Genomic DNA, 13899 nt, shown 5'->3' on the forward strand with positions numbered 1-13899 from the left:
AACTTAGTTCTCTTGCATCAAACTTATGGGTGTTGTAGCAGAGTACAAAATAGGATTACAAGTTCTGAAACTTCCATTTTTTCCTCCTGCCTGCAAAGGGCTGTAAGTGTAGTTGGAGGATCCATTCACCTGCCTTTAAACCATGAAAGTGTGGGATTTTCAGGGTTTTTTTGCTACCCCATTTTTCCCCCTAAAAATCTATAAAGCAATAGATCCTAAGGTGCAGTTGTTTCAATGGGGTCTGTGTCTGGTTGGTTCATCTTTTATACCTTCTTTTTCTTAAGATTTTTCCTAGGTGTAAAACTAAACTTCTAGCTTAAGTTGCTGTTTTTTTTTACAGAATAGTCACGCAGAGGATTTTTGTTTTGGTGTGGAAAAAAAGTAGGAATTGTTTTTTTWAAAAAATCCAACTTTTTCTAACGCTTTCTGATTGATTTCTGTAGTGAAATTAAACAGCATCTCAGACCTTCCAGGAGGTTACTCTGTATGTGAATATAAGTGATTTGTTAGTAGTTGTGTGTCCTTACAACATAATATGAAGCAGTACTGTTGTTATTGAACTTCTTGTCATAGTAATGGTCTCCTAATTTGCTGTGCTTCCAGTACAGTTGTAGCTATATGTATTTATAATTCAAAATGCTGACAAAAGTATTATCTGTTACTCTGTTCATCAGAGTTCTGAGGCTTAAGGTCATTTATGTAAGCATTTAAATATACTGACAACTTTTTTCAATCAAATCTTGTCAGATTCTTAATTGGAAAACTTTCATTTGGACTAAACAGTAAGAACTGTTTTCCTTTCATCAGCCAAATTCAATTTTCAGTCTTTGACTGTAAATCCCATCTTCCTTGTRTATAGGAGGGTGGAGAAACTTCTTATTTGGACTCATATTCCCAGCTATATATGACTTCTGAATGAAATCAGTTTAAATTTGAATGCTGGACTGCTGGTGTTTTCATTAGCAAGTTAGTCTATTACCATGCAATGACAGAGTAACCAATTTGACAACTCTGTGAACTATGCTTGTGCGTAGGTATCTGCCACCTTTGCTGCGAGTTTGGTAACTAGTCCTGCCATTGGTGCATATCTGTCTGCCAGCTATGGAGATAATCTTGTTGTGCTGGTGGCCACAGTGGTGGCTGTTGTGGACATCTGTTTTATCCTGCTAGTTGTACCAGAATCTCTACCTGAAAAAATGAGGCCTGCTTCATGGGGAGCTTCTATATCATGGGAACAAGCAGACCCTTTTGCAGTAAGACACACTTTCATAAATATTTAAATAATTGTTTTTTGTAAATGTTTAATTGGTAGCTTCAATACACCATAATCTCTGCTCTTGTACAAGAAGGTCCAGCTAAATAATAAAGTACTTTAAATATTCTTTATGTTGGAAAAAAGTTTTGATGTGAAATTCAAAGGGAAATACTTTATTCTTCTAACCTACTTTCTCTGTCGTGATAAGAGAAATGCTGAATTCTTATACTGCTGCAGACCCAACAATTGATACTACAAGACTTTCTATATGAATTTTATGCTTTCTGCTTTCATAGGGAAGTTTATCTCTGTTTGTATTCCTGGTATCCGAAGAAGAGAATGAATTGTTCTTAGGGCAGATCACTCTGCTGGGACTTCTTGTGAGTGTTAAGAGATGAGTGACATGCCTGAAAGACTGCAGTTAAATTTGTTTTCTAAGGAACATTCAGAGTAACGATGAGGTTATAATGTTTGCTAGCATCATCCAGAACAGACTAATAGATAAGTTGGATGTTATGTATTTCCCTTTATATTATATAATGCTGCTTACAGCAAATACTTGAAATCTGTCACTAAACTATGGCTTCAAATATTAAACGGGAAACTTAGCAGAAGTTTCAGATATCAGGAACGGTATGGAACAAATAGCTGTTTTAATTTAATGTTTAGCTTACCTATTTCTTTAACAATTTTATTTTCTCAGTATTTGACTAGTATGTRTGGGTAAAAGTGGATAAAAGGAAGCTGAATCCATCTTCAGCTTTTTTATGCTTTTCTTAGACTTTGTATTCATGTTTTAATATTTATTTTGCTTGTTTGTCTTTCAGTCTCTAAAGAAGGTTAGAAAAGATTCTACAGTTCTTCTGATCTGTATTACAGTGTTTCTCTCCTATCTGCCTGAGGCTGGCCAATATTCTAGCTTTTTTCTATACTTGCGCCAGGTAAGTGTTGGTCATTTCTTATCTTGATAATGATGTTTAAAAAGGAGTTCCCTGAGACTTGTTTCATGTGGAAGACTCTTAGAAAACTGCACTGTGGCAAAATAGTTTTTAAAAAAATAAAGGCAAGGTCCTTCACTAGGTCAAGAACTGAATGAAACAGGAAATTTGACTTGAAGCATAAAGCCTGCCATAGCTTAAGCRTTTGTTAATGAGTTAGGCAGATCTTTGTTCCAATTCAGTGTATGTCAAGTTGGGATCTTGTCTCAGGTTGGCATATTGCCTGTTACAGAGCTACTGTTGTGTCCATGGGAAGGGTTGGGACCTTTAATTTCCAAATATATAGTTTTGTCTCACTTTTTTTATTGGGGGGGGGAGGAGAGGAGAGGAAAAACAATTGCTTCTCCTTCTGTGGGTTTCTTGGCAAGCAATAAAGTTAATAGGAAGTACTCATGATTGAGAATAATTCAGATTACAAGCAGGGATCAATATTTTCTTTTAAGGAGAAATCTTCTTTGCTAGCGCTTCTCCTAGAGTGTTTAGCATTTGTTTTATGCATTTCCTGTTTCTCTTCAGGTTATAGGGTTTGGATCTGCTAGCATTGCAGCATTTATAGCTGTGGTAGGAATTCTGTCTATAATAGCTCAGGTAAGCTTTATTTTTTCTTCAGGCTTTAGAAGGCATTAGAAAACTTAATCAAAACTCACCAAACCTGGATCAGCAAAGTTATTGAAAACTGACATCAAATGATTAATATGGTATAGGAGATTAGTTTAAAAATATTCAGTGCGAAAGGCCTTCTGAAAAGGGACGGTGAATYTTGTTTACTTGCACCAACGCTCATAGATTTCACTGGCTTATGCTGTCAAACTCATAAAAAAGATGCCTGTGTCCAAGTGGTCCAGCCAAGGCTACCTGGCTCAGCATGGTGATTGAGGGACTTTTGAGGTGTTGGTACATTSTTTTCTTTCTTYTTAATTGGCAACAGTAAGCTGKTTTTTGGACAAGTCTTTTAGGCCTTTTAGGAGTCAGATGGTCATCATAGTGTGATGTCTCTCTTTGTCTTCATCCTCATAAATCTTGTTGCCCACTGTCTCTTATTTCCTTGTTTAAGTGTCTTAATGTCTACAGTTCTGTCTTCCGGTTGTTGATAACAGGAAGCAAAATGGCACGTGACATGTAACCTCGTTGCTGTCCTCCTATAAGCAGAATGGAGGTCTTTTTTTTTTTTAATGTAAACATATTTCTGAGTATTTCCTGGTTTTTATTGGTGTCAGTTATGTCCTTGATTATTAATACAAGCCATGCTTTTAACCCTTGCTCTGTTTCTTCTGGATGATTTTGTGTACACTTACATTTTCCAGTTGTACTTTTTTCAGAGCAATCCTGATATTTTTGCTAAACACCTCTACAATTGTTGACATTCTGCTTCATGGTTTTTAATATTAAAATGCAGAAAACTATGCATTGATCTTTTTGAACTCTGAAGACTGCAAATCATTGAAATAAATACTGATTTGCAAATTGGCATGTTGGATATACCCAGAAAGGATTGATTCACATGTAGAGATAATTATTTTTGTTATTTAGTTTTCAAATTAGCTGAGACTAAAACTAAGCATGGGAACACAAAAAAACTAAGATCTGTAAGATGGACATGAGAGAAAGTGTGCTTTGCTCTGCAGTCAATCTCATTCTTCCCTTGGCTTTTCATAAGGTTCTTATGTTAAAGAAGAGTGTGTGTACTGTTAACTCCATATGGCTGTCTGTTTGGACTTTACCTTATTGGGAACAATCTGCTTCTTGCCATGAGGCTATTGCTGTTGTACCTGAATTGGGGCTTCCTTTCCCTTCAGTAGTAACATCCCTACTAACAGATGAAAAACTGGTCTTCAGGATTTGTTACCATGTGCAAATAAAAAGGTCAAATGACTGATGTAAAGAGTAAGTAGAATATATAGTAAAAGTTGCATAAAAACGGARTTTGCCAAATTTTGATGTGTGTTGTGCAGTAATGGAAGCAGCAGAGTTTGCTCATTGATTTTAATTGTAAATATGTTGTCCTCCACCCTGAGAAAAAAATCCTAAGGTAACTTTTTTCCTCTAGTATTTGTAGATGCTCCTAAATTTAATCTGTACTTCCTTAACATCAGCTTTATTGTGGAACTTTCTGAGAAGGCACTACATACACTGTGGAGTCCATAAGCAGAAGCAGAAACCCTTTAATAATTAATCTGATATGACAGCTTACATTGTAGTTTTAATAGAGGAAAGGTAATAGCATGAATAGTGCGAGTTTCTTCAGCTGTTGAAAGGTCTGAATTTGTGTAGAGATTGTTTTAACAAAGAATTTTTTTAAAATAACTTTCTTGAATGAACCAATTTCTCTTGCAGACTGTGTTTCTCAGTATCTTGATGAGGTCAATAGGGAACAAAAATACAGTTCTCCTTGGCCTTGGCTTTCAGATCTTTCAGTTGGCTTGGTATGGTTTTGGATCTCAGTCTTGGTAAGTGTGCATTTTCACATCTGCATACTTGTTACGAAACTGCCTTTTTTTTTTTTCTTTTCCCAAGGAATCCTACCATTTTATTTCTGTCATCATGAGTAATTGTCTTTGTATAAAACATTTTGATCTTCATTACACTGTGGAATTTTGGTCTGGATTTCACAAATTTAAGAATGATGGAACTTTCAGGGTATATAGTGTAAGTCACAGAGTAGCAGCTCTTCTGAAAAAGGAATCTTTGTACTGTTTTAGTACACTGATTTGTTTTATGTCTTCATTACTAAAGTATTTTTAAGCTTTTTAAATTCACAAACTAATAAGWAGTATGTTCTCCAGTAATTCCATTAGGCTCCTCCTGTCAGTTAGTTACAAGACCTTATTTTTATTTTTACCATGTCATTCTCCTACAAAATTATTTTTGGTCTTAGAAGCTATACAAGCTGCTTTATTGGAAGTACAGTGAACTAAAATAGGAAGCTGTAACAGCCTTTCCCTTTAAAAAAAAGTTCGTCCTACAACTCAGTGAGGAATGTGTATTCTTCATCAGAGCGCTGCTTACTGCATTTTACAAATTAGAACTGTGTCAACAGGAGACCCTCTGAAACYGTTTCTCAGGTACAGTCTTTGGCAAGTCAGTACAGCATTTGACTTGTACTCCCTTTTTCCCTACTTTAATAGCTAGCTTAGAATCAAAAGCTTTTGTTTCAGCAAGCTTTTTACAAGAGTAAATTGGAGAAAAGGAGGCATAGGAAGGTCCTGACTAGATAACTGCTACCTTTGTTTTCCTAAGGGTACTTTTGAAAGAGGGTTAAGCGCTAATGAGCCTAAGGTTAAGCCCTTGTTACCTTTCTGAGGTGGAGGAAGGAGAGTGAAGGCAAATTACACGCATTGTTTTCAAATTCAAATCATGTACTTAAAACAGGATGATGTGGGCAGCAGGAGCTGTTGCAGCTATGTCAAGCATTACCTTCCCAGCAGTCAGTGCTCTGGTTTCACGAAATGCAGAGTCAGATCAACAAGGTGAGTATTAAATGAACTTGTGTTTGAGCCTCAAAGCAAGCTTTCCTGGATGATTCTTCTTTCCAGAAAGCAGAATACTTACCTAGTCATACTTCTCAATTAGGCTAATGAGTAAGGAGTTTCTGTGGTACTAGCTGTGTAAGTCTGCCAATATATGTAGAAAAAAAGGAGGTGCACACATCTGCCAGATTTGCTTTGCAAAATGTATAGCTTTKACCAGACCAGTTCCTCTTCTAGCTTCCTCTAAAACTATAAAAGTGACAAAAAATGTGGCAACTTTCATGCTTTTTCCTTCCTCTTTTACTAGAAGTAAGATTCTAAGTAGATATTAATGTAACAGTACTGTTTTTTAAAGCAAACTAAAAGCACAACATAATAGATTAAAATAAGCCATTTATTCATAATAAAATGCTCTATTCTGTGTGGGGAATGATGGCCCTACTTGCTATACTACTTCAAAACTTCAAGAAATAGAAAAAGGAACTTAAGTAAATGCTTGATCTGAACAGGTAAGAAAATTTTAAGGATAAATGACATGCAATTGTCTTTAAAGGAGAATAAACATATCAAAAATAATATTTTGTTTAAAATAGTATGGGGAAGGAGTCAAAGTACTAAGTTTTAATGTTGGCATATAAGAGCTGGATTTAGTGTTCTATTTTAGTCCTATACATGTGATAAAAATATTTTARTGTTGTACAGTGAGAAGCTACATAATTGAGGCTAATATGGGAGAAACAAAGGAAATGCAGTTCTAGAAGACAGATTACTGTTGAGTTTAAAGGTGCCAAAGAATATTTTGCATGTTTTTAATCTTCTCCCTTCCTGAAAACTTTTGTTTCTAAAACTTTTGTATCTAAAAGACCAATTGTCTACTCCTGTCATGAAATGAATAGTTTAATTAGCAAGTTTACAGAAGTCGTTGATCTTTCTTTTTACACTGAAGAAAGCTATTGTTAATAGCTTAAGTATACAGTAGTTTCTAGAGTGAAGTTCTGCCACCTAGTGGCAGGCAGAGTTTTAAGCTTATTGGTCAACCTATAATGAAAAAATCTTGGGTGGCAAACAGACCAAAAAGGAAATTGACCATCTGTCTTACAAGCTGCTGGCACAAGAAGAGTACTTGGACTGCTAATATCAAAAATAATGTGCTGCAGCATCTTAGTGTAAGATCATCAAATTATTGTAGTTATGTTGCTATCATAATCAATTAGATTGAAGTAAAAATATACCCACAGAGCTTTGATTAATCAACCTTTTTAAATGCTTTAATCCAAAACTGCAGCTAAGCTAGTATTGTGAATGTACTGCTTTTCCATCCCAAATGATGATACATAGATCTTAGTTTGATACTTAGATAAATCCTAGTTTAGACTGGAGAAGGGAGGCCAACTTACAGTTCGGCCATGTCTTGCCAGTAACATTATTTAATACATAATATATTAGTCTAACTCTCACTTGCAAATAAACTGAGTAAGTGCCCTATATAACCTCTGTTTGCTCATTTTAGGCATTAAATGAGAGTGGAAGAATTGTCGTAGAGAGGATTAGACTCCATTCCATGCTTGGAATACTTAATTTCTAGTTTAGCTGCAAAGTTTCAAAACTCAAGTAGCTGATGATGGTAGCATGCATGGTAATATTGTGATGGAACTATGGTCAGGCAGAGGATTATTTTAATCCAGCAAAGTTGTCTTGAAAGTATTTCTTAACATCTTAGTACATAGGAATAATTATATGTGGTATTTTGAAACAACCATTAGAAAAATTTTGGTCTGTTAAGTTTATGTTCTTGATTAATCCAACAACCCCCCTCCCCATACTGGCTTTTTTCCTTTTCTCAGGTGTTGTCCAAGGAATAATAACTGGAATAAGAGGCCTGTGCAATGGTCTGGGACCGGCGTTGTATGGCTTCATTTTCTTTCTCTTTCATGTGGAGCTCAATGAATTGCCACCCGATCAGAGTTCTGGAAGAAAAACAATGCAGGATCCCAGTGATGAGGTAAGTGTAAAACATGTGAAGTTCACAGTGCATAACTCTTTAGGGTAAAAATCTTATTTTTCACTGATTAAAATCTTGATGTCTAATTCCTGAAGTATCTATTTTCCAAATGTCAACTTATTGAAATGTTAAAATAGCTTATAATTAAAATTTGATCGTAAACTTTTAAGTTCACACTAAGTAGCAGTTTTGACTTCAACTGTTCTAATGGAACTGGTTAACGTTTTTTTTTTAAGTCTACTCAAAACACAGCTATAATCCTGAATCACAGCAAAATGCGAATTTTTGGCAAATAGGAAAGTCATTCTTTAAGTTAGCAAATTATAGCAATTTTATTTCTGAACCTCATAGTACCAGGCTAACTATTCACATATACAGTGATTCAGTACACAGTTGAGGTGCAGATGTTTTTAATGGCAGTAATAATACTATTCATGACACTTCTGATGCTTTTTGCTTTTGTCTCTTGTTCCATCCAAAGTATAGTCATCTCTGTACAACATTTCTGTGAAACTCAGTTGTATTACTCATTCCACATGTACTCTTTTTGGTCTGCTTTTTCTTTCCTATTTGGACCAAACACCAAATCCATGATTGCTAAAACTAGGAGAATCTGATCTCTTGTGGACCTTTTGTCTTTTTAGCCTGATCTCCTTGAGCTTTTCAGCTACAACTTCATTGCTTTTTCAAACAACTGGACTTTTCAGAGATCTTATCTCTCTGCTTCTCATTCAGCTGATYAGCTGAAAAATATTACTTTGATATATAAGTGACAGGTTGAAGCTGTTGCTTGCAAACAACCATTTGTTGTCCATCCCTCAATCTATGCATCTTTCCAGATATACACTGTAACCAGAGCTTGAACATGTTGCTGCTTTTTTTAATGCATGGTGAAGAACTCTAATTTGCATAAGCAAACTAGAGCTTTTATAATGGCACAAAGACCTCTGTCTTTGTTAATACTGTGCAAAAAGGAAACTATAATCAATTGTGAATATACCTTTATAACCTCAAATTTGACTTTTCAAGAGTTTTGGCATGCTTCCATTAGTTTCTCAAAGCATCAAAATGCACCAAGCTTTTCTGAATTGGCAGGTGGGGGTGGGGGAAGTGTTTTGGCTTGTTGGCTTTGTACATTTATTATAAAAACTTTCAACATTTCMTGTTACTTACAGAAAAATCATGTATTCTCACTCTTCTACATCTGTAGTTCAGATGTATTACAGCGCATTGACTCCAAAAAACTATAGTTAAGTTAGCTTCTAAGATTCTTTAATGCTTGTGTTTTTTTAAAAAAACCTACACTAATACCTAATGTATGAACCTCCTTATAAAATGATGATTTTCCTATGCTGAAAGTGTAAAAGCATAGTGTCACACTTCCTTGGTTTTTGAATCTTRAAAGTAGACATTTTATAGCAGTACAGCAGAATAGTTAAGTATTTGCATAACTCACATTACTCATATTCTAATTTCAGTGGGAACAGCTCTTAYGTTTAATTGTGTATGCACTCATAAACTGTGCTGAATGTCTATAATTGCTTTTTCCCCCCTTGTTTGTAGTAACCAGACACCTAAAAGATTAAACTACCATCCAGGAAAATGTTTTTTGTTTTTGTTTTTTTCTTTAAACTAATTCTTCAGTCTGATGTAACAGTGGGAAAGAACTCCATCTTTTAAATTATATGTTAACTTAAAAATTTTATAAGTAAAATGACTGTAAGACAAGCAAGTAGGTCAATGTGTACAAGCCAGCTTAGAASCTTGGTGCTAAGTGCCTTGGATTTGAAGGGCCCAAATGCAAGTCACATACATGTACCTTGTTTTTTTTTCCCTTCTCCCCGTGTTTTACCTTGATGGCTAGGAGTTACCACCTAATTCTGCTAAGTGTGTGGGGTTCTTTTTGTTTTTTGATTTTTTGTCAAGAAGAGTTTTAATAACAAGCTTGGATGCTCTGGTTCTCTTGTTTTAACAAATGTCTTTGGACTTTTGGACATGGAGTAGATGTGTTTTAGTGTGTGCTAAGCATGGATAAGCCTTGTTAAATACTGTTTGTTGATACTTGAGCTCATGTTTTACCACTGCTTTTGTCAAGAGCCATGAGTCTACAAGAACTGAATTGAGAATGCACTGTTATTGGGCTGAACCTAGATAAAATCCAAGATGTTGTCAAGCTGAATTTAAAAATAGTTCTTCCTCCTTTTTTTCCATTACTGTAATACTAGTTGTTCCTGTAACTACAGGAAAAGGTTTTCTAATTATCAACATTAATAGGCTATTTATATAGCTATTGTTGAAATGCTTAATGTTAAGACTAACTTGTTTATGTAACTTTTGACATCATGTGGGAAAGCGGTATTTTGTCACATTTTTTTAAAAAAACTAAACTTAGCTTGACTAGAAAAATCTAAAGTTGTCATAATGTAGTGTTGTATTTTTTTTATACAAAGTTTTCTCTGAGCAGCATTCTAAAACTGTCAGATTTAATATTTTGATAGACCTTCATATTCAAACAGTTATTTGACAGGAAAGTGCAGATTTCAATTATTTAATAGGTCTAGTTGAATGAAAAACAAATCCTAGTGGTCCTTTCAAAATCATAGAATCAGTAAGGTTGGAAGGGACCTCTGCAGATCATCTCAAGCAGGGGCATCTAGAACATGTTAGACAGGGTTGCATACAGRCGGGCCTTGAAGATYTCCAGAGAAGGAGACTCCACAACCTCTCTGGGCAACCTGGTCCCCTGCTATGTCACTCACAGAGAAGAAATTCCCCCTCATGTTCAGGCGGAACTTCCTGTGCTTCAGGTTTTTGCCCTTTGCTCTTGTCCTGTCACATGGGACAACTGAAAGAGTTTGTCCCTGTCCCCTTGACACCCTCCCTTCAGGTGCTTGTACACATTGATAAGATCCCCCCYCAGKCTTCTCTTCCCCAGGCTRMASWGGCCCAGCTCTCGCAGCCCTTCCTCCTAGGGCAGATGCTCCAGCCCTCTGATCATCTTTGTAGCCCTRYGCTGRACTCTCTCCAATAGCTCCATGTCTCTCTTGTASTGGGGAGCCCAGAACTGGACACAGTCCTTGAGATGAGGCCTCCCCAGGGCTGAGTAGAGGGSCAGGATCACCTCCCTCCACCTTCTGGCAACACTCTTCCCAGTGCACCTCAGGATGCCATTGGCCTCCCTGGCCACAAGGGCACATTGCTGGCTCATGGTCAACTTGTCATCCACTAGCACTCCCAGGTCCTTCTCTGCAGAGCTGCTCTCCAGCAGGTCAGCCCCCAGCCTGGACTGGTGCCTAGGGTTATTTCTGCCTAGGTGCAGGACTCTGCGCTTGCCCTTGTTGAGCCTCATGAGGTTCCTCTCCGCCCAACTCTCCAGCCTGCCCAGGTCTCTCTGAATGTCAGCACAGCGCTCAGGTGTGTCAGCCACTCCTCCCAGCTTGGTATCATCAGCAAACTTGCTGAGGAGGCACTCTGTCCCCTCATCCAGGTCATTGATGAATAAGTTGAATGGGATGAGACCCAGTACTGAGCCCTGGGGGACTCAACTAGCCACAGGCCTCCAACTGGACTCTACACCACTGATGACGACCCTCTGAGCTCTGCCTTTCAGCCAGTTCTCAATCCACCTCCCTGTCCWCTCATCTAACACGGACTTCCTGAGCTTATCTAGGAGGATGTTATGGGAGACAGTGTCAAAAGCCTTGCTGAAGTCAAGGTACACAACGTCCACTGCTCTCCCCTCAGCTACCCAGCCAGTCATTCCACCATAGAAGGCTATCAGATTGGTTAAGCAGGATTCCCCCTTGGGGAAGCCATGCTGACTACTCCTCATCACCTTCTTTTCCTCCATATGCCTGGAGATGACATCCAGAATGAGCTGTTCCATCACCTTTCCAAGGATAGAGGTGAGGCTGACCAACCTTTAGTTTCCTGGGTCCTCCTTTGTGCCCTTTTTGAAGATGGGAGTGACACTGGCTTTCTTCCAGTCCTCAGGCACCTCTCCTGTTCTCCAGGACCTTTCAAAGATGATGGAGAGTGGCCTGGCAACAACATCCGCCAGCTCCCTCAGTACCTCTGGGTGCATCCCATCAGGGCCAATGGATTTGTGGATGTCTAGCCTGCCTAGAATATCTCTAATCCTGTCCTGCTCAACCRAAGGAAAGTCTTCCTTTCTGCAGACTTTCTCCCTTGTCTCCAGGCTCTGGGATTCTTGAGGGCTGTCTTTACCAGTGAAGAGCCACTAAGAGGGTTCTTTTTTAAATCAGTTCAGATTTAAGTTTGTGTTTCCCTTTTTCTTAACTTGTCTTTACTCTTTTCTCTAGCTACAGGACTTAATATTCAGCAGAATTCTACTTTTACCTTTTTCATCTTTGAAGTAGGAGAGCTGCAGTGAGGTCACACTTATCTTCTGTTAGGAAAAATTATGGGAAGTTTATATAATATTGTTAACATAAATTTTAATATATATAAAACTTAAATTTGACACACTCAGCTGAGAATTAGTCCTCTGCTTGCCACAAGTTGAAGCAAGGGAAATACTGTATTACTATATTTTCAATTTCAGCTTTCCCACTTTATGCTGGGCTGATTTTCTCCATTTTTTCTGGCAAAAAACAAATACTGTGGACTGACTGGTTTCGCCTTCTGATTTTTATTTTTAGTTGCTGAAAATACAGGAACRATGTTTAAGGCTTAAGTAAAGTAGCAGGATTGCTGCAGTCTTCTATGGAGTTCAATTAAATTTATCTAGCTTAAAATTAGTCTTAAATTTCTGGTGCTTGTTTTTAAGCATAGTTACGGAATGTGGATAAGTATTTTGTATTTTAAATTGAACCGCCTGTGAACAAGCGGAGTACTCTAAATACCAAGTTATCATACATGCCAGCAATCTTATCTTGCAGTGAGAGAGGGTATGTATTACCTGAATTGCATAGCCTGACATTATTCTCTGCAGGTAGCTCAGTTTGGGGAACGTTTGTATGTCTAGCTAACTTGACATTCTTTAATGTCAGGTTTGGAAGCAAGTGAAAATGTGAAGTGATAAAATTAAAGATTTATTGAGCATTTTTACTTCTGGTTGTTAAAACTTTATCCCATTTATCTTCAGGGGAGTTTTTCTGATTTAACAGCTTTGTTGCCTAAAGTGTTTACTAAGAAACATTAGTCAATGCCTGTTTCATCTGTGAGGTAATCTTATTGTAAACTGATAGTTCTGTGCRTATTTGTGTGTTTTAGATCAGTGTGCAGATCAGGTGAGGAATTCCTAAGAATTGTAGATGCACAAATTTTTTTTCAGTGCATATGAACTTTTTTCAGTGAACTTGTTTGTATACCATTTGTAGACCATGTAAATATCCTCATTATCTCCTGCTTTAATGGTATAGTTCTTAACGCAGAAGTCTATCTAAAATTTCATGAATTCTTTCTGATATGCTTGTTTGCTTGCAGAGAGCAATCGTTCCTGGTCCACCCTTCCTGGTTGGAGCATGTATTGTTCTTCTGGCTGTACTAGTAGCCTTATTCATTCCTGAGCACAGTAAAGCCAGCAGTACCAGAAAACACAGCAACAGTATCAGCAGTACACTGAGCAACAACCTAGACAGAGGTAGTGAAGAGGACATTGAACCACTGCTGCAAGATAGCAGTGTATGAAGGCTAACTTCTGAGGAGAGTCTGGAAGAAATTCATACGCTGAATTGCAGATCTGGAAGCTGGGTAGGATGTGCTGAGTATCTGGCCTCCAGTAGGAAGGTAGCAATGTGCAAAGCAGGGCACATGCTGTATGAATACTCAAATCTGTACTTGATGCTGATTCCACACTTGCAAGAGGGATTATCACAGAATCAAAGAATTGGTGAAGTGGGAAGGGACCTCTGGAGACCATCTAATCCAACCCCCCTGCTCAAGCAGGGTCACCTAGAGCATGTTAGGGTTGCATCCAGGCAGGCCCTGAGTATCTCCAAAGAAGGAGACTCCACAACCTCTCTGGGCAACCTGGTCCCRTGCTATGTCACTCACAGAGAAGAAATTCCCCMTCAYGTTCAGGCGGAACTTCCTGTGCTTCAGGTTTTTGCCCTTTGCCCTTGTCCTGTCACATGGGACAACTGAAAGAGTTTGTCCCTGTCCCCTTGACACCCTCCCTTCAGGTGCTTGTACACATTGATAAGATCCCCCCCT

General features: G+C 37.7%; 1 protein-coding gene across 3 annotated transcripts in view; it reads left to right on the forward strand.

The window, feature by feature from the left end:
- SLC71A2 (solute carrier family 71 member 2) overlaps positions 1–13893 on the forward strand; it is a 30900-nt gene extending 17007 nt beyond the window's left edge. The window contains exons 6-13 of one of the 3 annotated variants that reach the window (XM_085312721.1): positions 1035–1253; positions 1552–1635; positions 2083–2196; positions 2770–2841; positions 4588–4700; positions 5623–5720; positions 7565–7722; positions 9818–9890. In XM_085312721.1, coding sequence (XP_085168847.1) covers positions 1035–1253; positions 1552–1635; positions 2083–2196; positions 2770–2841; positions 4588–4700; positions 5623–5720; positions 7565–7722; positions 9818–9877 — 918 coding nt within the window. In that variant the 3' untranslated portion in view covers positions 9878–9890. Of the gene's footprint in view, positions 1–1034; positions 1254–1551; positions 1636–2082; positions 2197–2769; positions 2842–4587; positions 4701–5622; positions 5721–7564; positions 7723–9817; positions 9891–13170 lie in introns of those variants that run through there. The other 2 variants (XM_085312701.1, XM_085312712.1) reach the window with 2 other exon arrangements.
- Positions 13894–13899: the final 6 nt, after the last annotated feature.

This window comes from Rhea americana, unplaced genomic scaffold (assembly GCF_003343005.1).
Source record: "Rhea americana isolate MKP2758 unplaced genomic scaffold, rheAme1 scaffold_11, whole genome shotgun sequence".
NCBI lineage: Eukaryota > Metazoa > Chordata > Aves > Rheiformes > Rheidae > Rhea > Rhea americana.